General features: G+C 40.5%; 1 protein-coding gene across 2 annotated transcripts in view; it reads right to left on the bottom strand.

The window, feature by feature from the left end:
- The window catches only part of agap3 (ArfGAP with GTPase domain, ankyrin repeat and PH domain 3), a 161464-nt gene extending 142544 nt beyond the window's left edge, over positions 1–18920 (bottom strand). For both annotated transcript variants that reach the window (XM_033649814.2, XM_033649816.2), the window contains exon 1: positions 18042–18920. In XM_033649814.2, coding sequence (XP_033505705.1) covers positions 18042–18411 — 370 coding nt within the window. In that variant the 5' untranslated portion in view covers positions 18412–18920. The remainder of the gene's footprint in view (positions 1–18041) is intronic.
- Between the last annotated feature and the right edge of the window lie 7048 nt (positions 18921–25968).

Below are 25968 nucleotides of genomic sequence, written 5' to 3'. Positions count from 1 at the left end.
AGCTGCAGTGACACAGCCGTGAGCAAGAACGGCTTATATCAAATGTGCACTGCGGAGTGTCCATTCACACAGAGGACAACACAGCCGCTCCGTTTACAGCACTGTCTCATATCAGAGACACTGCATTTAAAAAAAAAAAAAAAAAAGGACCAAATGGTGCTCGGCAAACACTGTTGCATTCTGGTAGTTTTTTCTTCCAAATCTCCATAGTAACATCGCTCCTATCTGGCAGGGTATTTAAAACATGACTCTTATGAATGACTTCTGCAGAATATATTCACTTTGGCCGTCTTGTGTTTGATGTTAGCCTCTCGTGTCCTGGCATTTTGTGGCCTGCAATCATTTTGGCTGAACCCTGAGATAAATGAGCTGTCTTGCTGCCAGAGGCTCCACTCTTTTTACTTTACACACAGGGCAACTCTCCCAACGCTCTTTTGTAAAGGGATGCACTGATTATAAAATTCTGGGCCAATACTTCATATAAAAATTCATCTGATAGTTTTGTTCTTTTTGTTATTTATTCCCCTTTTTATGCCATGGAAACAGAAACATCTCAATCATAAAAAAATAACTGTTATATAGTTATTCAGTCCTTTAATCAATATGTGAGAAGCAGAGCAGAACTCACTAGCTGTGCTAGTGCAAGGAGCACATAGATATTTGCTCATTTGTGCCAGTACTCAGAAACAGAGGAGATTATTTCACCAATATCCAAAATGGAATTAAATTATTATAAGATAAAGGATATAAATTATTTAAGGATATGCCGTATGCACATTGCTTTAATATTTCAGCAAAAACATGCATGAGCCACCTCCAGGTACTTGTAGGTGTCATAGCAGTGGTCTCCAAACGCCGAGTTGCTGGCGCTAATCGTGCAGCTGTTTTTCCCGTCACAGCTGGAAAAAGAGCCTCTGCAATGAACATGTCTTACAAACTGTCAGCCGCTGATCATTTTTCAAGACAGTGTAATTCTCCCACGCAGAGGACATTTTCTTGTAAACAGACCACACGTGTACACGGCACCTGTTGCACTCTGACGTCATGCCAGTGTCAGTCGTATCCAGCCAGTGGCTCCTCCTCTGAATCAACAGCTGGGTATGCCAGCTACTGTTGTCCCAGTCTGAGCACAAATAACCGAAACATTTAGCCGAGCAAAGGAGCACTCGCTGGAAGGCTTAGATACAATGTTGACGAAGCAACGACCACATCCGTAGAAGTGTATTTTGATGTTGTATACGACACTGACGACCTCATTAACCTCATAACCTACACACACAAAGATATTAACCATTAAGCCTCTGGAAAAGTTGAAAAATGAAAGCTCAGTGTGCAATGATAAACCCCTAAAACCACAAGCGTATAATACAGGGGTTTCAAACATGGTGCCCGAGAGCCAGAACCAGCCCACCAAAGGGTCCAATGCGGTCCACTAGATGAGTTTGCACACCTCATATTGAAGCAGTCGTGAAGGCTAAGAGATGCAGCTTTCAGGGGTAAGTTAAATGAGTATCCTACTTAATATAAAATGCTGCTTAAGAGGCTTTTCCACCCAAACCAGAATACAGTTCTCTGAAAAAACAATAGATACTTATTGTGGTCATATTTAAAGATATGGAATATTGGGGCGTCGGTGGCTTAGTGGATAGAGCAGGTGCCCCATGTACAAGGCTGTTGCCGCAGCGGCCTGTGTTCGACTCCAGCCTGTGGCCCTTTGCTGCATGTCACTCCCTCTCTCTCTCTCTCTCTCTCTCTCTCTTTATCCCCCTTTCACACTTGTCTGTCCTATCAAATAACGGCTAAAATGCCCCAAAAAATATCTAAAACAAAAAAAAAGATATCGAATATTGCGCAAAAGATTGTCAAACAGAAGCTTCAGCACAAAAGAATCTGTATCAGACTTACATTTCTAACCTCAAAAGTTTAGAAATGTAAATGGTTTGTGAGGTGCGGATGACTTTTTAACCTGCTTCTTCAACCGCTTCCACTTAAATTCAGTGGTGTGGTGATGCCAGCATTACTGCCAAAGAGTGGAAATGTATGGGAAGATGTAGTGACAGCGAGTCGTAGATTTACTGAATGTGGAAAAACTGACACACTGTTTAAACTGCATTTTTTTCTTAAGATATCTCAGGCTGTTCATCATCTGTTATTAAATAGATAAATGTTTTTAAAATGTACTTGTACTCTTCACGCTAAAAGAAAAAGGAAAAATGCGAAGGTTGTTATTATTTCTAGGTTATTCCAGGATGGTTTTACTGCTCCGGCCCACTTCAGATCAAATACAGCTGAATAAGGCCCATTAACTAAAATGAGTTTGACACCTCTGGTATAATACATTAGCGCTATGATTTCTGCTCACTATAAGTTAACACTTGCTTGCAAAATGGAAACAAAATGTTTTCAAACTCTAATATGTTCCACAGTTTAAAAGTACTGTCTCATAAATAATGCAGTCATCAGCTATGGGCAGCATCTGGTCTATGCACCACTGACTGTAGGGCCCATTCAAACATAAACGTTAAGGCTCTCTGAATCTCACGAGGGAAACAAATACAAACTGAAAAGAGTGGACGACATTCAGCCAGGAATCCTGTGCCACAGGAAGTCTTTACAGCTTGGAGCCGATGTCCTGTGCTCAGATGTCGGGTCCAGAATGGGAACCATGCTTGTGTTCCTAGAGAGGCTGTTGTACATGCAGTTCACATACCCCACCACATGACATGAGTCCTGGGTCACGGCCAGTGGGGATTCAGCAGTGGAACAACTTTAGGTTATTCAAGTTGGGGGGAAAGCAGGAAATGGGGATATAAACAGTAAACGGGGGTCACATTACACTTCCTCTCCAAGTGATTCCCACAGAATAAAACGTCACTACAAACCCTCCTCTGAGTTTAGTTACGACTCACAAAACGAGTCACCAAAATATCCCAAGCTGACTGACAGATGCAGATACTTTATCAAAACCAACTGTCCACTGCAGCATTCTTTCTTCTGACGGTTACAACTACATGGCATGTGTTTTCCCACAATCAGCAACAAAATAAACTGGAAAACAAGCACCTGGCATGTTGCCTGAGCGAGTCCTTTGAAGACAGCGAGCGCAAGGCCAGGGGACATGCCATAACACCATCAAAACAATGACATCCACAAAAGGAATGTAGGACCTGGGTGATAACGCTCAGCTGGCACATGTTAAACAGGCTGCACTGACAAGAGGGCTAACCTCAGAAAAGTGGTGCTGACACTTACACTACTCTCAGTTCAATGGAAGTAAACGGAGAAGAAGTGATAAGATACATACAGTAAGGATATTCTATTTGCAGCCAAGTGTGAGAGCAAAATGTCAAACTGCTGCATACACACATCGAGACTTAACTACAAACACACCACACGATTCTACCCTTAGGGTGGCTAAAGCAGGAGATAAGTATAATAGAGCTGATTTTATCCTCACAAAAACCGGTTTATATGTCATGTTTAAAAAAGATTTGACTCTTAAGGGGGGTTTTCTACACTCACTTAGACTGAGGTGGTAGCAATACTGCCAGATAAGGAACAACACTCAACCTGCTGCTCAACAGGATTTATTCACACAGCAGAGCACTGACTTTTTTGAATAACTCCACCAACCTCATGTGAAAACAAACAAACTGGAGGCACATCCTTGAAGACTGACTGACGCAGAAAAACGGTGACATGTCCCTGAGCTGTTAAGGAAATTACATTGAGTTTCCACAGCCCTGAAACCTTTAAATAGTCCGTGTGTTCTCAATGACTACGCTCCTCAAAAGCAGGAGTAACTGTACTCTAGCACTAAATCTGAAGCTAGCATAGTGTGTGCTGTCATATTCTGCAGGCCACACTTCCTGTATCCGGCATTTTCCTCTTCAGTGAAGAAAATGTGCTCCCCGAGGGCCAGAAAAGTCCCTGCATGAGATTTCTCTTCGAAGGGCTTCTTTTCCTAAATAACTGGATAACTAAAACAAGATCACTGCTTGCTTTTATGAAAAAGAAAAGCTGCTGTAGTCCAGGTTGACTCTTAGACACAATTCTCCACTCATCCCCAATTAAAAGAGATCTGAATCCCTCCCACAGCTGAATTTCCAGAGACAAACTGGTCTCATAACCATTTCTATTCTAAGGACACTTCATTCTTCACCATGATCCTCTATCCATCCCCAACCTGGATGAGACCAGAATCTTCCCACAGTTAGTCACGGGACTGCTGGCAGGCTGAGGGGACTTGGAGGCATATGCGCCTTTCCATCTGTTGCTCAGTCACTGCTTTCCAAACCCCTTCCTCTGTCAGCAGCCATCTGCTTCCAGCCCTACCCCACTGGCAGGAAACATGAGCACTTCCACCATAGGATATGGATGCTGCACAAATTGAAAGGAAAAAAAAACAGGAGCCTATGGCAGATTTAATTGACCACTGTCTCAGCCGTGAGAGACAAAACAAGAAAATGTTAATACAGGGAATTATAAAAATCACAAAACAGTACAACCTTAGATGTCTGCAACTAATGATTATTATTATTATCCATTTATCTGCCACTTAGTTTCTGCATTCATTAATTAATTGTTTGTAGAGCTGCAGCAATTTGCAAGTATTTTCATAACTGAATAATTATTCTAGTCATTTTTTCAGCAAAAACGCACAACATTTGCTGGTTCCTGCTTCCTAAATTTCAAGATTTAACAGATAGTAGTAGATAGTATCCTGAATATATTTGGGTTTAGGAATGACAAAACAAGATATCTGGAGACATCACCTTGGGCTAGGGCCGGGCAATACATCAATATTATATTGATATCATGGCATGAGACTAGTCGTAGATTTTGGATATCATAATACTGTGGGTGTTGTCTTTTCCTGGTTTTAAAGGCTGCATTACAATGGAGTGATATAATCCTCTGAACTTACCAGACTGTTCTAGATGTTCTATTATTCACCTTCACCCACTCAGTCATCATATCCACATTAATGATGATTATTTATCAGAAATCTTGTTGTGTAAATATTTTCTAATAGCACCAATAGTCAACCCTAAAATATCATCATAATATTGATATCAAGGTCTTTGGTCAAAAACATGATATTTCATTTTCTCCGTATTGATCAGCTGCGCCTTGGGCTGCAGATGAATCGATAATGAAAATCTTTAGACGCAGCCCTAATTGTTGGTCTATAAACTGTCAGAAACACGTGAAAATGCCCATCACAATTTCCTACAGCCTAAGGTAATCTTCTAATTGCTTGTTTTGTCTGATCAACACTTATTATCGCTTGAGAGAAAGAAAAGCAGCAAATTATTACAATAGAATGGTTAAAAAATACAAATTCTTTATATTTAGTAATAGTAATTAGCAGAGGAGGGGACTCAAGTCATTGTGACCTGGACTCGAGTCGACTCGAGTCGCTGTTTTGATGACTTGTGACTTGACTTGACAAAAAATAAAAGACTTGAGATTTGACTCGGACTTGGAAGTTAAAGACTCGGGACTTGACTTGACTTGAGACACGATGACTTGAATGACTTGAGTGTTATTCACATCATGTTTTCAGTTTGAATATAAAATTAATAAATTAATTTAATAAATAATAACCCGGTAGGAGCGCAGGCTGAGAATGGCGCTGTCATGATTGGATCACTACCCTGTCAGTCAGTCATGCCCTCTCTACGTACCTTACGTGTTTATTGGAGAAACAGGCCCTCTTATATCAGATAGGCATCAACATGTCAGCGGGAGGGGTACCGAGAGTCATCGTCTTCGGCTTTCGGAATTACCATTATGACGGCAAAAGACGAACAGCACAGTGCAAGACATGCGGCATAAACATCTAGGACAGCCAGGCAACAACTTCAAACTTTGTTCATCACTTGAAGAGCCATTCTGCCCAGTAAGTGCTTGTCATTTAGCTAATATTATCTGGTTAGTCTGTAGTTAGCTAATGTTAGCTTGATACGATACGGGGGAGGGGTGAGGGTGGGGGTCGGTTTGGTGGAAGTTGTTTTTAATTTATTTGCTAACATTAACCCCAGAAAACGTGAGCGAACATTCTGACCAGTTCATCACAAGACCGGCTGTACGTTTTATGAACGAGCAACACAGGGTTAAATGAGCTAAATGGGTGATTTTGGCCGCTGCCTTGGTTAGTGTGTGTGTGTGTGTGTGTGTGTGTGTGTGTGTGTGTGTGTGTGCACGCATGGGGGTCGTCAAGTCAATGTTCACTTTATTAAGATCAGATTCTGCAGGTAAAATTACAATAATAAGGTGACTGGACTTGGACTTGACTTGACCTATTACAGGACTTGAGTTGACATGACATAACCTGTGACTTGACTTGACTTGACTTGACGTGACATAACCTGTGACTTGACTTGACTTGACTTGCCCAAGAAAAAATGACTTGGGACTTACTTGAGACTTGAAGGTTAAGACTTGAGACTTGCACATGTGTGACTTGGTCCCATCTTTGGTAATTAGTGTTGCCACAGTACTGGAACTTCCATTAAATACCTTGAAAAATATCAGTATTAAATAACATTTTTGATACCACGAGGAAAATTTGATATTGAGAGCATAAAACTTAAAAATTTTATCAAAAGATAAAAAATAAAACAAGGCTAAAACAAAACAACAATGCCTTTTCTTTTCTGGGTTAGTTGTAGAAAATAGGGGTGGGATACGATACCATATGATAAAATACGATGCGATATTATCGCGATACCTAAGTCACGATACAATATTATTGCCATTTTTATTGGAATTTCTCAATTGTGGGATCAAAAAAGGTGTATCTTATCCTATCTTATTTTATTTTCAATATGCTGTGATATGCTGAGTATTGCAGTAAAATATAATGTGAGTTATTACCTTTCCATAACTGTAAATTATGTTCCCATAGGAAATCTTTGTCAACATCTGTTTTATCTAAGGTTAAGTTTCCGTCTGTTCATCGCAGCAGCAAAATGTATCTCGTGGACCGGAAAAAAACAATTGATTATATTATTCTATTAGGCCACCTAAAGTTTAATTTGTATTTATAATATTAATAATTAAAAAAATAACAAAATTGATACTTGGAACTGTGTGACGATACAATATTGCCACACAAAAATATTGCGATACTATGCTGTATCGATTTTCCCCCCAATAACAATAATTACAACTTTTTTACTTTAATGAAAATAATATTCTTGCTGTAATACACACATTCAAAAGCCTCTAAAAAACAAAACAAAAACGTGTCGTAAAAACTTAAATACAACCACGGCGAATGAGATGAATGACGAGAAGACAGTGCTGTGAGTGAGTGAAAGGGGGCGGGGCTACAGGAGCACTGCAGCAGTGCGGTGCCAAGTCGCCACTGAGAGAAGACGCCACTGAGAGAAGACAGAACTAGAATGTAGTACTGATAGTATCAGTACTGGGGTATTGAAACCATTTCAAATAATAAGGCTCGATATGTATCTATAAATCAATATTTTTGACAACACTACTAATAATAAGCACTGCTGCCTCACAGCAAGAGGGGTTCCCAGTTTGAATCCAGGGTGGGGCGTTCCAACCCCAGGGTAGGGGTTGGAACGCCCCTACCCTGGGGAACCAACCAAACTGGGAACCAACCCCAGGGTAGGGGATCCCTTCTGTGCAACGTTTGCATATTGTCCCCATGTCAATGTGGGTTTCTCCACGTACTCCGGTTTCCTCCCATAATCCAAAGACATGCAGGTTAATTGGTGACTCTAAATTGTCCGTAGGTGTGAATAGTTGTCTGTCTCTATGTGTCAGCCCTGTGATAGTCTGGTGACCTGTCCAAGGTGAACCCTGCCTCTCACCCAGTGTCACTTGCGATAGGCTAAATCCCCCCGCGACCCCTAACAGGATAAGCGGTTACGTAAAATGAACATACTACTACAATGACTTATGATGACTTAAACTGAAAACTGATTGGTTCAGTTATACTTACATGGTAGGAAAAGACTACGGTGGTGGCGCCCATGCTATTGCTGACTGACTGTATATCACATATCCTGCAGTTCACCATCATTTTTAATTTAATTGTAAAAGTTGCATCCCCTCCGTTGGTAATGCTGGTTTTAACTTATTTCACAATATCCCTGCAGCAGAACAAGAATATCAACTATATTATTACATCACCTTATGTCCCCAGACACTGTCATGTTTGTTCTTCATCTAAATCTAACAAAGCTGCTAAATGCTGAACAGCCACAGATTCATGTATGGCTCGTACAAACACTTAGCTCTTATTCTGTATTGAAAACTCTGGGATTCAAAATGAACTGAGCTCAGAAATTCAATGGCTCTTACCTTCAATAAAACATTAGATCAGAACAGCTCCAGGCTACCCATTAACAATGTCAGAGTACGACAGAGAAAAAACAATCTTCTACTTTCTGTTCATAAGAGATTAGGATACTCTAAATTGTCCTTTTTTTAAAAAAAAATACCCTGACCAGCTCACCCCCGCCCCTCCACATTCAGAACACAAGAAAAAAATTAGCTGTCCATCAATGGGAGAGAGAGAGCCTTTGTTCAATAGCACAATGGAGGACATTCTGCTGTGGAGGATAGCGTCACATTCAATAAGCCAATGCTATGGTGCTGCAGCAGAGAGAGGACAGCAGGGCTGATGCAGAAATGGCACTCTGACCCCACAGACCTCCCAGGCCTTCAGATCGGGGCTCTGTTTACAGCTCACTAGTTCAGCTCATCTCTGCTGACCCACGGTCAAGAGTTGGGTACTGTGTTAAAATCCATTTCAGTGGGGATGGAAGGCACGTTGTGAGGCTGCACATGAGAGGAACTTTACAGGCTTAGCACAAAGCAGGGAGTCTTTTGACAGTGAGGCATGTGCACACCCTGCTATCTGCTGTGCATCTGTTAGGGGTGAAGTCTGTTACTACTGCACTCCCGAGAATAAACCTGTGACGTAAACGTGATGTGAAGTGTTTCTTCAACACTGACTCTCAAGGATTAAACAGGGCTGAAACCTGACACTTGCCACGAGGTGCTTCAGTTGCAACAGTTGGTTCAGAGGATCTGACAATGTCTTCAAGTGAACGGGAAATCAAAAGGAGGCTTATACTTTTATCAGTGCCCACTTGGACGAGTTGACACTGCACATTTTAGGTGTTGGGATTAATGCGTGTTGCATCACATCAAAAGGCTCAACTGAGAGCTTGACAGTGGTGTTGCAGACCACTGAGACATGAGATACAGCGAAGGGGCTCTTTCCGACTGCAGATATAAGATCGTTCACTTCTCCAACACACATCCAACTGAAGTGAATTTTGATTTTTTTGGGTGTTATTTACAACATCCTACAGAGGTCCATCGGCCTAAGAAGTTCAATTCCTGTATTGTATTTCTTACACTATAGTCTCTAACTATCAAGGGACAAAAAAATGATTGCCAGAATTGCAATTTTATCATTTATTTAAAGGAACAGTTAAACATTTTTGGAAAGTCATTATCTTGTCAAGAATTAAGGGCTGTCCACACCAAAAACGATATAAATATATATCATTTTAAAAAATTGTTCTAACCTCAGAACATTATCAGTGTGGATGCTCACATCATTTTTGTTATAGCTTTTGTTATAGTTATCATTCTCGGTGTGGATGGTTTCATGCTAGCTTAGCTTAGCATAAAGACTGGAAGCAGGGGCAAACTGCTAGCCTGGCTTTGTCCAAAGTTCAAAATTACACCTACTGTCACCACTAAATCTCACTAATTAACAGATGCTTTGTTTGTTTGACCCGAACACAAACAGATGTGTAAACTCCACTTCCACTTCCTGGAATCTTGACGTCACACCCCACTTGTGTTTTTTCACCTTTCTGTTTGTGTGCAAATTAAACCAACGGTGCACAACGTCTTGAATAGTCAGATCAAGAGCAGTTTCAAAACTTTGGAGAGCCTCAGGCTAGCTGTTACCTCCTGTTCAAGTCTTCATGCTAAGCTAGGCTAATCACCTCCCTGCTCTTGTCCAAACTGCACTAAGAAGAAAGCAAGGAACCGTATTTCCCAAGCTACTAATGGCTACAGTTTTAAATAAGAGGTTAATGTTGTGAAATACTCACCAAAACGGTGTGGTTAGCTTTAGAAAAGAAAACTACTTGGTTAGGTATAGAAAAAAAGGTCATGGTTTGGCTTGAGAAGGGAAACTGTTATGTTCACTTTTGATTTCACTCGGGACACAAACAGCTGTCTCCTGGCTGAAAGTCCTGTGTGTTTGACCCGACCACCTTCCTCTGCAGACTTTGTTGCTCTTTATACTATGTCACCTGACTTCCTCTTTGCTCCCATTATGATTTCAACAGCCATTAGAGGTCGCTGCCTTACAATGTGTTGGATCATATAAAGCTGCTTGCACAGACGACCTAGATTGCTGTTTTTTGGGTGATGACGGGCTGCAGGATGGCTAACTATTCCTCATAAATGTCAAAACCTGTCGATCATCTATTGTATTAACAAACTTGATAAGTTTGCTCAAGCGTATTTGTAATACAAAAGTGTAAGTCTTGTAGTTGTGGCATAAAAGAGTCTTTATTTAATGCTGCTGTGTTAGAGATAAAAACCTCGGTGTAAAGGGAAAATAACAACTGTCTACAAATTTCTGGAGATACCAATCTCACTGTGTAACCTTTGCTTTCATTGCGACATTGAAAACGAGTAACAAAAAACAGGCCCATGGTTGGACCTATTCCTCACTTCACAGATGTATTTACGTGAGGCTTTATTTAGGCACAAGATCTACAACTAGTAAATACTTACTGAGCTACTCTATAAACACCAGCATTCCACATTAGCAGCAATTTACATTGACATACCGTGTAAGCGACACAGTTGGTGGTATTGACTGACATTTCTAACTCTATAACAGTTTCTAATCCATATTCACAGATACGCTTTTGAAATATAATGAGCACATTGTAAAGACCTCACTTGGCAGAAGTAGCAGCGGCATTTCCCTGACACAGATGGCCCACAGTGACAACTGTAAGCCCAAATCGAATTCAAACACCACAACCACACGCACATCACAACCTTTAAACTGTTACAACTGACTGGAAAACCATGTAAACCCTGCCTGTAGTTTATGTTCAGTAAATTATTATTAATCAGGGTTATATTTCCCATCATGATCCTTGAATTAAACTACAAAAGCTGCATTACGCATAATGTCTGCTACATCATGGCAGCATGTGGTCAATGACAGTGTTAATTAAGATCGGCTCAATTCAGTGTTTTACATCTCACTGGTCAGGAGGAAATAAATCTTGCTTCAGCAGCAATGGAAAGATGCATTATCATCATTCTCTGCTTGTGATTAGCAGATGAGCTCTCTGCTTCACTCTCCTTGGCAATTGACTACAAGAGAGATGCAGTGTGTACCAGGGAGCTGCTTAGGTGCCACACAATGCCTATAGAGAGCTGTGAGGCTTCAGTCTGTGTGCTTTTTGTATCTCTCTGCGTCGTCCCTATTGCTATCTGAGCACACAATGTCCCATTGTGCGGGCTTATTAGTCCTTTCTTGAAATCCCAAGCACCCCTCTTGAGTAGCAGTGGATTCGGGTGACTGCCCTTGCTCTGACATTGGACTGTCAGTTGGAAACATGGAAGTCAGTGTGAGCTTTTGCAGTTTTCCAAAACACGGGTATTGCTCAAGATGCAAGATAACATTACCGTAAGGTAACATCTCAAGACCTGGCCAAAGGAAATCTCCACAAAATACACACAGGTCAGAAATCATAACCTGCTGGTGAGGCTTAAAAACAAGAATGAAACATGTATCCATCACAGATGTACTGTTCTTGCCCCAGTTTGTATGTGCTTCATATACCTGCATACATTCACATCTCTTTTCAATTACCTTCAAAATGTCCTCAGAAAACTACGTAACATTATGCAAGTCTGATAGGAATATAAATTAGAGTGGCAATCAGAACTCCCATTTCAAATAGGCACAAAGAAAACTATTCCCAGGACATAGTCTTGTTAATGGAACACTCCTCCACACTGAAATGAATATCTAAAAATATAACTGGAATCACAGCACAGATACCATCTCTGCAGCTGCCTGCATGTATCAGTGATCTGGATTTTATTCCACTTACAAATGCTCACAAATTTACTCCCCCTGATCAAATCCCTGACCACATCTCTGCTCCAACTATAGTTCAAGGTTCAAGGCATAATCTAGTTTTGAGTCAGTAAAAACACATTTACAAATAATATTAGTTTGTTCCTCTGAATAATGGACCTATCTGCTATTTCAAACAATTAATTATGCAGCAAGGACATGGTATCCAATGTCTTGCCAGATGACTGTTGGGTATTCATTAGCTTGGCTATCTGAACGAACTCTGGCGTACTAAGGGGACTGTTAAGGGCAAGCTTTAAGGTTGAAGTACAACTTGACAAACTGCCAGAAACCGTTTTGTCCAGTCATACACGGTAGGGCCTATGTGTTGTGCAACAGTGGTGATGTACATGTAAAGCTTCTCTTATTTATTTTTGCCCTTTTTCTCTCCCTCTGACAACAGCATGCTGGATGGAGTTTAACCTGATATCAGTTGATCACTGCTGTGGCGCAATCCTCCGCTGGATACTCTTGGCTGACAGCTAAAAAACTTTGGTCTGCAACAAACTTTCTGCAGCAGCATCAATGTCACTTCACGGTGAGGCTGAAAGATGGCCACTGGCAAGAAGACTGGCCAGTTTAATTGTAATGATTAACAGGGCAGTATCAGGAGAATTAAAAGATTGGGCTTTTAATGAAAAAGGTGGAAATGTCACTCATTAGACCCCTTTCCTCAACAAACTTTAACTTTAAAATTGATGATTCCAGTTGTGGTTGATTCTGTCCTTAGTTGCACTGTGGTCACTACGTTCAAGTCTTTGCTCTATTATTTCTAGCAGCATCCTGCAGTTAGCCTAAGTCAATCTGCTGGTCAGTGTGTCCGACAAGCTCCAAAAACTGCTGAATAACTTCCATCACGGGACACAGTTACAAAGAGTGTCTATGAACTGGGTGTTTACACAGAGATCGAGCCTAGTGCTATACTTGTTCCCACACTAAAGACACAGTTTAGCTGACACAGCCATCGAAAACATTTTATGGATTAGGCCAAATTGTTGTCCAGGAAATTGCTCTTTTCAGTTTAGCCTGATTGTTAAAGCACCGGGTTCCCACTCTGGCAGCCCCACCGTCTAATCCTGGGGATTTTAGAGTCATTTTAGCATTATGTCAATGAAGGTTTTCGGTCATTAGAGAAGTATTTCACTGCTGGGAAGATGGTCTAGTCATAAAACTGTGCAGTCTATGCAGCAGAAAGGCACAAATACTTTGAAATTGGTGCTAAATGAGCAGAAAAAAAGGCTGAGGCATTCGCTTTTGCTCAACAGGTAGAAAACCTGCAATGACCAGAATGCACTGCGCTGTTAGATACCAATAAAGGCTGCCACTGGTGCGTGATGTAACATGAGCTTGGCTGTTTTTCCACAGGAAACAATATGGCGGCTGGCTGGTACCAACTGATCTCGAATTACAGTTAAACAGTACACTAAAATATGTCTGAAAACACATTCTAGGAGAAATAGGCAGTGCAGTGAGAGATTTTTGATTTATATTTGAGTTTGGTCTCTCAATCCGCTTCTATACTCTGTGTCCCTGGTGTCAGGCATATGAAAATGCGGAAATACAATCTGTAGTTTGAGCAACAACAGCCCTAAAGCGTGAGATGAGCTGGGAGATCTGGGCACTGGTAAGATGAAGGGAAAATTACCCAAGTTCATTTACACATACTGCCATCATTGTTATAATGCAGAGCTGGCTGAAAATCAGCAAAGTATTCCTTTAATGTCATAGATCAAAGGGGTTTTGTGACTGTGATTTCCAACCAGGAAAAGTGGGCAAGTGCCCCAAAAGTCCAAGGTTCACTGTGTGTCTGTTGTTTTTGGCAATTTACTTTATATTTGTTTGGGAAGAGCTTCATTAAATTACCACAAACTGACATGTAAACCTAGGGCCAGGTAATAGTGCACGAGTACTGGCATACTGGTTGATTTCTGGGCCTCTGTGCAGTATATAATGACTTCTGTAGTGTGCTGTGTGCACTGTACCTGGCCGCCCTGAAACAGATTACCCAGCCACACTTTCCCTGCCCTGGTCATCCTCACAGCTTATCATCAGTTACATGCCTGTCAAATTTAGGCCAGCTTCAGTCCTGTGTTCACAAACATTGTTTTAAAAAAGATAAAAGGACAAAAATTATATTTGGAATTGCAATATAGATTTGCACAGAAACCAAGCGACACCCCAAATATCAATCACTGCAGAAGGAGTAATGTGAGACAAATAAAAATTAATACACACAAAAACCTGCACGGTGTGTCATCGTCATATAAAGGTCTTATTAATCAACTACACAACAGGGAAACCTTAGTAACAATGGGAATTCATTTTGTAAGAGCTGTAATTCATATTCACTCTTTCTTCAGCATTCTCAGCTAAATGCATGAGCCACTGGTTCCTTAGCAACAGACTCTGCAATGATGCAAGATTGAAGAGGAACAGCTCTGCAGTTCCACAGTGCAGGTGAAGACAAGTCGGCCAATGTCTCCTGTTGCGGCTCTTCAAAGCCTCTTGAAGTTACAGTCATTAAGGCAACTGCATCTCATTTAACAGAATGAAAAAGCACCAGAATGTACATCAAAGCTAATGCAATGTTTTTGGTGTTTATTTTTGTGGGAACAACACCAAAATCTGTTATGCCTCCTGACATACACTGTATGCTTAAAAATATCAATTCAGCACCATCCTTCATACACATAATGTCAATGTTACCCCAAGCAGGTTGACAATGTACTAAACAGACTTGTAAATAAACTGTTGCAGGGAGTATACTTTGCATTTCTGCGCCTATTTTGCTTTTTGCTTTGGATTTTTGCTTTGGGGTTAAACATTCCCCAGTTTAACATTTTCTATAAGCCTGCAGGTGTGGACACAATGCCACAACTATCATAGTTTTCTTTTTATTCCCAAGGATACCCGCCTGAATACAGACGATGTGCCATCCTACTGAGAGATTTCTAATCTCAAACATCAACAATAAGCATCAGGTTTAGCATGCAGTGCTTCAGAATCAGAAAGCAAGTGCTTCTTTCTAATCTCTTTGCTAATGTTCCACAATCACACAGGGAGAAACTGAGAAGGATGAGACCAGTTTCTGCACCGACAGGAGCTGCAGTAGACGGTAACACAGTCTATACGGTGTGTTTTGAGAACACTGAAAAGGTACAGTGGCCTTCAGACGTGACCCAATATTCATGAATTTGTTGGCTAGCTGGTGGTATATATTTAAATGCTAACACACTGTCTTTAGAGGGCTGTTAAAGGGCATTCTGGGAAAAGAAAAATCAGTAACTGAAGTCGACACAACAGCTTGAACGAAAATGAATGCACGATAAAAGTCAATCAACACCGCAAAATGACTCCACCAAGGCTTTTTACATTTATGACACCTAACACTGGAAGCTAAATGTGGAGGTTTCCTTGAGTGTTCACTCGAAGGAGAAACATTGGTATCAAAACAGATTTGTGAATAATGCAAGCAATAACCTTTCTGTTTTTAAGAGGCACATCTAAGAGATAACTCATAAAAGGCTCCAGTGTTGTCCTATCAAGATGGAGAATAAAGACGTGCCTTCATTGAGGAAAAAAATGCAACAATCCTGCATCGGAAAAAGGGAAAACCATCCTCTACTCAAAGACTGAACGCCGCAGGCCCACCAGTTGATTGCTTATTTTTACATGAGGATGACTCGGATCTGTCCTTGACCTTTGGACACTGCATGAAACTTTGATTCCACACCCTTTTATGATGGTGACGATTATGTTGAGGGATGTAACCACGGTCATATCAGAACTCAAAATTATTATCTAGAGGTATACTATGCATTATTTTTGCAGTTACTGATCGCAAACATGCTCGCCAGCAAAAGTGAAAGTAAAAGCCAACCCCAGATTCAGTCTTGGTTGGCATTTCACCGAGCTTTATGTGCGTTTTTGTCAGCGCTGTGTCTCTTGGATGCCTGCGGTTTATGGTCTGACACCTGGTTGCTACCTTTATATCAAGACCCAACCTTACCTGGGCGCTGTGGGGGCACCCATAAACAGAAAATAAGAAGAAAACACAGGCAGAAGGCAGCGTCTCTGCAGAAGAATACACCGCCAAACACTTCTCATGGGGCGGAGGTGATGATTGAGAGGGGTTACTTCCATTGAGTCTACATATACAGGAAAATAGGGCTTAGTATATCTCGAACAATCAGCAAAAGCAACACAAAACATACAGAATGTATCCCTGTCTGCATTGAAAGGTAAAATAGAATATCCTGAAGTATGTTCAGCATATTCAGAGTTCGCAAGTAAATATTGTCTAGCTTATCCGACAGTCAAACCTTGAGATATTCTACCAATCTACATTAAGGCCATCGTGTCAATATTTTCCTTTGAGTTGCATTAAAGGTATAGTATGCAGGATTCTCACAAACATAACAATGTATAGGCTCATACAGTAGAGACTTTGGCCTCTGCCTGTATTTTCTCCATATTTTGCTTTGGTTGGGACGTTCCTGGGGCACAGCGCGCAGCAGCTGGGGTCAGGACTAATATGAAGGTGGCCACCAGGTGCCAGACTGAGGGCCACTAGCATTCAGGATGAAGCTACGGGGGAATAAAGCGAATATATTGAGGCGAAACGCCAAGCTGGGTTTAGCTTTCACTTTCGACAGTATTCACAAACAGCTACAAAACTTTAAGCATTCAATAACATTTCCCATTAAACTCTACCATTGGCATACTGAATGCTAACATAATAACCATTGTTATGTTTTTGTTAAAATGATGAAATGCTTCACATGATTGGAGATATAAGCTTACATTTATTATCTCACTCTTTCGCTGTCAATTCAGAATTTCAGCCAAAAACAAACTAGTCAAGCTGATTTCACTGATCCTCCCTATTCTTTCTCAAATTCTAGAAACATAATTAAACAACCACACATGTTGCTGCTTTCAAGATAAACTGCAACTTGATTCCTTGCGTCTGACCAAACATGTTGTATCTGAATCGAGATAACGCTACTAAGATGGTATTGGATCCAATGGTGCAAACAAGTCAGACAGTTGCTGTAACACTCCTCCAGACCTATGACAGCTGACTTTGATGGACAGTACACTGCCTGCTGTTATCACACAGCCATCGATTGGATACATGGGTGGGTGAGTAGCAGTGAGAAACGCACAGGAAACCACCACTATAATTTAAGGCGTTCACATCTTGACAGCATCATGGATTTAACAAGCTCCTGTGGCTGGTTTACAGTCACTGTCATCCTTCCCCCTGTTCAGGTAATAACATTTGGACTTGATTTCCAGTGTGGCGGAGAATATACATGCTGAGTGGCTTTATAACAAACCCAATGATGTCTATCATGCCATCTCTGGTGGTACATCATTTCCTTTCTCCTGCACCCTGTGGAACTACTCTGTGTGTGTCTGCATTGTTCGGGGCAGTCACTAGTTTCGTGCAACATGTGACTGAACATTGGTTGGGTTCAAAATCTCAGACACTCAGGGGAGGTCAGACTGTGGTGCATGGGATGTGAAAACAGTGTGCCCTTCAGCAGATGTCATTACACATCAGAAACAATTCCTGACAGCTCATTACAATCACACAGGCAGACAACATTTTATTATTACCACTGCAGTGCATAGGAGCAGTTCACTCTTTGAGCTGGGCTATGAGGTCGGCTACGCCCCCAGCCTCCAACCTCAAAGTGTGATTGTTGACACTGTGCTATGCGCCCATGACAATGTGGACATAAAAGGAAGGAAAAGGAGACCCCCCTCTGAACAGACCCCTAACCCCCAACTCTCAATGAATGAGAAGCACCAAACGACAGAGCAAACCCAGTGTGACTCCCCCTCCCCTACTCACCTTCAATGGAGATTACATGCTCTCGGATCTGGTTCTGCAGGGCCAGGTCATCGATGCGCTCGATCAGGTCGTAGATTGCGTAAATGTTGGGGTGGACAGACTCGAACCGATGGATCTCTGCCCTGATGGCCGCTGAGTTGGACAAAACAAACTGCGAGCCCGCTGAGCCGGGTTGGGCAGCCTGGCCCGAAACAGTCCCCGAACCGAACTGGCCAGCCCCTGAGCTTGCAGACGATCCGGATCCGAACTGGGACGGGATGGACTGGGGCACTGGGACGGGAACTGGCGCCGGGACCGTGCCTGGAGTGGGCATGGCTGGCTGAGACTGCTGCGAGATACCGGACACTGGGACGCTCGACTGGAAATTCATCTTGTTGTCTTTTCTTGTTTTGTTTGTTTGTTTTGGAGCGACTAACTCTTCCTTTGCAGCGGCAACACAAATATGCAGACTAGAATTTGGGGTTGAAGCGATGCGAACAAAAGAAGTCCGCGCGAATTGATGGTGTGGAAAACGATCGGCGCAGAAGCATCAATAGTTGGTCGCCAATTGCAACAAAACGCGGCTCGTGTTCATATTATTAAAACTTGACTGTGATTCATTTTCCGTTATTGGCCAGATCTGTCCACGGCCCTTTTCTTTCTCTCTGTGCCTTACAAACCCGCAATGCCTACCACTTGGACACTCCTTTACGGGCTACACCGCTGTTCTGGTCAAAGCCGTTTTCCTTAGTTGCTCTGTTTGGAGGAGACAATGGGCTAGGCTTCAGCACGGCGCCCTGGTCCACTGCCTTCAATGCGTTGTTTCTGCGCTGAAATGAAATAGCGTTTAGTCCTCTTTGGTCCAAGTGGTCCCTGCCCAGCGCCCTCCTCCGCAAGCTGAAACGTCACCCAACACGTAATTGTACTTGAGATGGGGGAGGGTGTGATTGGATTTGGTGGAGGGGGAGAAAATCGCAACGTGCACATCATTATAATAACCTACCTGACAGTTATGCAACCACAAAAATTGGCTGCTGCAAGATACACGAGTAGATACTGCAATTACATTTGTTATTAGTAGTTCTTATAATAAAAAAACAGCTGTTATATCCTACATATAGGCTTACACACTCTCACATGCAGGTACAGACTGCACCATGGGTTTTTAAGGTGTACCAGTATCAACACTGACACATGTTTATCCTCTAAAATACACCAAGTTTAAGCACAACTTTATATCTCTGAGCAGATTATAGGTGGATTCAATGGCCAAATACTGTTTATCATTTTCCAGAGATTCTGTGGCAGCATCTCTTTGACACACACTATATATTATGAAATAGAGAAATAAATTATAGTCACAATAAGTTACATTTCACACTGGGCAAACCATGAAAAGGGAAAGACATAGCTGATTTATATCAGTTATACACACACCTGGATGTCACATTAGGCCAGCTCTCCCCACATCAAACACCACTGCATGTTTAAAAAGGGCTTACACTAAGGAATCTCATAAGAGGTGGTGTGATATGCATCATAGTGGATCTTCCCTCACTTAAAACAGGAAGAGCCAGAGCCACCTGCTGGTTTGAATGCACACTACAACAACAGCTGTTCAAGGCCAGAAGACTGTCATAATCAGTCAAAGTTGTACTGTTGGTGCAGCAGTGGGGTGTTGCGGATAATGACTGATTGCATAGCAGGAGACAGAAAAGTATGAATGGTAATATGTCACTTTCAGGTCAAGTGTCTTGAATATTTGATGCAGGAAAAGGAAGGAAAAACTGCCAAGATGAAAAAGTTTTATATAAAAAAGTCATTCAGATGTAATTTAGGGGGAGAAAAGTATTACAGTTCCTGATCTCTCAGGCAGCCTGCGGCTCCGAAGCTCTTTTCTCTCACATTAATAATACAGACAGCAATAACCATTTTTTATTATTCTTCCCAGTATTACAGTTGGAAACACAGCGTCAATCTGGAGGTTAATATTGGTTTTACCACCAAGTGATTTCCAAGTGACATAAATGTGGATAATTCAGAAAATACTCACCTGAGCACTTTAAGTTCAGTGTTTTTAATTAAAAGGTGCAATAAGCTGCCAGTAGTTTATTATACAATTTAAACAGCTGCCGTGGTTTTCACTTAATTCAGTGCTTGTGAAAGTCTGTTTTTCTTTCATATGTTCATTTAATTCATTATGTAACCAAACCTGTTGTCACAGCAGAGATGATAATGCACATCTCTGAACAGCTGCAATCTGACACATAACTTTATATTCTTTGGCGCAGCAGCATCATGACTGAGAAATTATACAGTCAGTAGCAAGACCAACCTGCTGTTTTGAAGATTGTGATAATTATTTATCATTTTCATGAACTAATGACTGGTGCCTGCATTGCTGTGTCTTTATTTTGCCTGTGATGAGAAGGTAGTTATCTTATAGCTGCTGATGAGGGTCTGGAAACTCACTGTTTACAATATATTGTCTGAAGACAGCAGACATATATACTTCTCTTTACGTAACAATGAGCCACCTCTGCAACATGCTGCACACCTCATGCTGAGCTTGTTATCTTCAGCCTTCTGCCACCATCTGTTGACCAAATTTGGAACTTCCCCCATCCAAACACATTACCATGCTCATCCTGTTGCACTCCATTTTAGTGTAAACAACATTTATAAGCGACGGTGATTGTTTATCCTGCCTGTAAAGATTTTGTCACTCTCCAACTCATTTCACAGCAATGTTCTATTTATTGACTATCTGCACAATTGACTGCCTGTAGGCGAGCAGCAGGAAGCTACAAGTTGAATGTGGTGGATCTTAAAATAACGTGCAATATAAGTTCACGTCTGCAGCTTGTAGGCCTTACTTAGTTTCACTCTCTGTGTAATGACATGCATTATGCAGTTAATTCTTTGGCTCATTGAGTATTGACACATGATAATGTTGGCACTGCTGATATGTATTATGTAATAAGGGATATGACACAGGAGTCGCCTGCAGGGCTCTGTTTTTTGGCAGATGGCCGACCTAACATGTTGATATAACAGTAACTAGTGAACAGCATGGCACACAGACTCAGTGCCATTTCTCACTGTATTACATATCAGAACAGGTAGGATATCCAATATGTATCGAAATATAATTGAGTAATCTTAAATAGGTTATTTAATTTTATTCAAATACACAAACATGGATGGATTGCTGAATGGGCCTACTGGGTACAGGCCCAGTGACTTAAAGTGTCTGGGGCCCACCTGGTCCTCACCTGCAAAATGTCACTCAAATTAAAATGTACCGACCAGGAAGAGACTCAAAATGACTACAGGGACACAAAAACACCATGCAGGGACACAATATCACTACAAAGAGATGCAAATAGTTGCAAAAAGACACTGAGACTCGTGATGACTACAAAAATGGGCAAAACAACCACAAAGAGGCTCAAAATGTATAAAAAATAAATGCAACAAAAATACTCAAAAATGACCACTAAGAGACTCAAAACAAAGAACTACTAAGAAACTCAAAATGACCCCTTAGAGATGCAAAACAACTACAAAAAGACTCATAATGATCACTAAAAGACACAAAACAACTACGAAAAGGGCCCGAACAACAACAGACACACAACTAATGACTGACAAGTGCAAAGTAACCAGAAAGAGACACAAAACAACTACAAAGAAACTCAAAATGACCCCTTAGAGATGCAAAACAACTACAAAAAGACTCATAATGATCACTAAGAGAAGCAAAACAACTACAAAAAGATTCTAAATGGCCACTAAGAGACTCAAAACAACTACAAAGACTCAAAATGACCACGAAGACACAGAGAAACTCAAAATGACCACTAAACGACATAAAACAACTACAAAAATACTCAAAATGACCACTAAGAGACACAAAACAACTACAAAGAGAAGCAAACCTTCAAAAAAGGGGCTAAAAAACAACAAAATCGCACAAATTGACAAAGACATGCAAAGTAACTACAAAAAGATTAACAATGACCGATAAGAGATTTAAAACAACTATAAACAGACTTTAGATGACCAATAAGAGACACAAAACAACTATGAAAAGAGGCTAAACAGATATAAGTCTGTGTTTTGCTGCTATGTAGAAAAGGTGGTGGGGCCTTCTGTGTGTCTTTGCCCAGGGGCCGTTGTCTCATTATCAGCCCATGCACACAATATCTAGTGCAGTGGTAGTCAACCCATGGCTCTGGAGCCACATGTGGCTCTTAAGCTCCTCTCCAGTAGCTCCTCATATAGTCATATAGAAATAATACTGTCATTCTTTAACATTTCATTTTTCATTTATCTTTGTTGTAGGCCTTGACAAATTTGTACAGTCTCCAGTTGTAAAATTGTGTAGCCTATACACTGAATAAAAAAAAACGTTTTAATACTTGGTCAACTAAAAGTGCATCATACATACAGCCTGGCACCTTGTCCTCTAGATTTTGCCAAACCTTGATAGTGGTGGCTAGTGTTGAGTCTAGCCTTGGCTAAGCTAGCTATGGATTACAGATCCATAACAGGAAAACCCTTGGAGGAAAATAGAGAATTTAATAGTGCATGGTCAGATTTGTTTGCGTTACCACAAATATTGCAAAGTTTAAGTACCAAATTACCATAAATAGTCTGCTGCAGGGTAGCCAACTTGTGGTAAAACATATTAATGTGTGCTTATTTAGACCTATTAGTAATGCTAACAGGCTAATTTAAACACAATAGGTTGTGTTACCTTCATTATAAGGCTCCAGACAGATTTTTTTTTTTTTTTTTTTTTTTTCAATTTTTTGTTCCAAGGTAGCTCTTTTGATAATAAAGGTTGCTGACCTTTGGTTGAGTATTTTCTTTTTTAGTTTGAACAAATGTCATTTTCTGAAATTAAGTATATAAGTAGTTTAAGTCACAAGGTACAATGACTTTAGCTATGTGAGCATTAGCCTATAATATCTCCCACTTGACTCATTTGGTGTCCCAGTATGATGTGTGTGAGCCCACGAGAGCTGCCCCAGGAAACTGGGAGTCGCCATGAATACTGGAACAGTCCAGCTTTACTGACACCCAGTGAGAAAAAATAAGGGAGAGCCAACATTTATGAGACCTGTGTAAATCATTGATTCTCATTTTAACTTGCAGAGGACTAAATACAAATCTTTTCCCCTTCTGAGACGTCCTTGTGGCCAAAACCCTCATGTGAGTCTTTACAAAGGCCTCACTATATATGCTGCACTTGAACTCTGGTCACATTACTTTACTGAAGACAAGATGGAGCCAGCCTCATTGTCGTAAATGGATGACCCCAGAGAAGCATGTACCATACATACTGAATAAAGTGGAGCTGCATTGTTATTGATCAGATAATAAACACATACAGTAGCTGCATATGGGCTGCTGAGCGATGGAGTTATAATGCCATCCAAGGAATGCAGGGAAGAGTTCACATACACACAGCTTCATCATCTTCATCATCATCTTCTAATAATTCAAGTATTATTAACAAAACAGGCAGTGACAAAAATATACATAAAGCACTGTAAACATGCAGTTAAGTTTGAGTTTGAGGGCCCAGTCATATGTAGTACTCAGAGTGAATAGGTCAAGCTATGCCTCACTAACCCTCATCTGACCTCTCTTATGTCATTATCACTCACAGGAGTCACATATATGTCAAACAACGACTCACTGTTTCATACATCCTGACGACTCTCCCATCATTCCTAATGAGTTGACTTTCCTGTTTGTGTTTTCAAAGCCTCTCATTCTGTTTGAAGATTTTTAAAACGACACCCAGGCTCTCTGACTGCTGCTTACAATTATTCTCTTTAATGTGGAATTAATTAGTCTATTGTTTATATAATTGTGTTACAATTGATTTTGTTTATCTGTGTTTTTACACTGTACGTGTTGTCTCTTGTACAAAGGTCTCTTTTTAAAAAAAGAGATCTTGATCTAATACTGGTTTAAATACATAATTAACAAATTAGAAGACAGAGCATGGGCGTTGGCATTGACCCATATATGCATGTAATTGGTCAGGAACTTTATATGAAAGCTCAGTAACTTAAAGGCTCTGTATGCAACATTCAGAGCAGTAATATGGCAGCAAAACATTATTGCTTTGTAAAATTAAAGTGAAGTAGTGGTGTTCTAAACAGAGAATGAAGTCACGCTCCCTCTTCTCTGTTCTTTGTTTTGGTGGACAGTCCGGCCTTGCGTGCATGTTAGTGCATATAAGTCCCTATGTGTGTTGGTGCATTTCATTTGCTCTGGGAAGTCTGAATTCCCAAGTTCAGAGTCAGAAATTTCAACTGGAACACCCCTTGAAGTTGGATTGGAGTTGTTGGATGTCAGAGGAACCTCACCAACTCTACACTCAAAATCCAAAATGGCTGCTCTGCAGAGGTGGGTAGTAACTAGTTACATTTACTCAGTTACAATTACTTGAGTAACTTTTTGGATAAATTGTACTTTTCAGAGTAGTTTTAATGCAAAATACTTTTTACTTTTACTTGAGTTATATTGTTTTAAAGCAACAATACTCTTACTTGAGTACAATATTTGACTACTCTACCCACCTCTGAGTACATAATTACATATATATATGTACAGTATATATAAGAATATATTTGTGTTTCTTGTGCCTTGATTTATGTTATGTTTGTAAAGATTTAATTTATTTTTGTTTTAGTTGAAGGGGTATCGTTTAAAATACATGAATTTGCAGATTATTATTTTTGATTGATTACGTTCATGTTCTTATTTTACAAATAAATCAGATGTTACTCAACAGTTACTCAGTACTTGAGTAGTTTTTTCACCAAATACTCTTTTACTCTTACTCAAGTAATTATTTGGATGACTAACAGTAGTAACTACTATTACTTGAGTAATATTGTTCTAAAGTATCATTACTCTTACTTGAGTACAATATTTGGCTACTCTATGCACCTCTGCTGCTCTGCACAAAAACAGCAGTAAAAGCCACAGTAATATACAGTTTATTACAAAGTTCTATCTGTGGAAATTTTGCGACAGCCTTTGTATGTGCAAAATACAGCATGGGGTGTTGCTATCAACTGATATTGCTAACAACAACTTGTTTTTCCGAATTCTTGTACTGGAATGCAGCTAACTCCGGTGTGATGTCATTCCTAGCTCTGACTTTGACTTCCAAGATAAATGGAATACATCATGTGTCCCACTGGCTAGCTCAGAAGTCAGCAACCTTTACTATGAAAAGAGCCATTTGTGAACAAAAATTTAAAAAAAAAAATCTGTCTGGAGTCTTGTGATGAAGGTAAAGCAGACTTTTAAGTTTAAATTAGCCTGTTAGCATTACTAACAGGTATAATTAAGCATACACTGATATGTTTTACCACAAGATCACTACTCTGCAGCAGACTATTCATGATTATTTGGAACTTTAATCTTACAACATTGGTGGTAAAGCAAACAATCCTCTATTTTCCTCCAGTGGTTTTCCTGTTCTGTTTTTTTTTAAATCCATAGCTAGCCTAGCCAAGGCTAGACTCAAGACTAGCCATTGCTATTGATGCTTGGCAAAATCTAGAGGAAAAGGCACCTGGCTATACGTGTGATGCACTTTTAGTTAACTAAATATCAAAAAGTGTTTTTAACTGGTGTGTATGTGCACAGTTTTACAGCTGGAGAATGTAAACATTTCTTAAGGCCTACGATAATGATGAATTAATATTAAAATGTTAAAGAATACAATATTATTTCTATATAATTAATTTTGTCAAAGCCACAGGGAGCCAGTACAGAGGGGCTAAAGAGCCACACGTGGCCCCAGAGCCATGGGTTCTTACCCCTGGGCTAGCTAATCGCTGCTGCCCTTATATGGTGGTTACTGCTGATAATGCTGTTCTGACCAATGGTGGCAGGATTGATGTGGTATAAT

The sequence above is a fragment of the Epinephelus lanceolatus genome, chromosome 12, assembly GCF_041903045.1.
Source record: "Epinephelus lanceolatus isolate andai-2023 chromosome 12, ASM4190304v1, whole genome shotgun sequence".
NCBI lineage: Eukaryota > Metazoa > Chordata > Actinopteri > Perciformes > Serranidae > Epinephelus > Epinephelus lanceolatus.
Note: the sequence above shows the minus strand (reverse complement) of the source record. Positions and strands in the feature narration are given on the sequence as shown.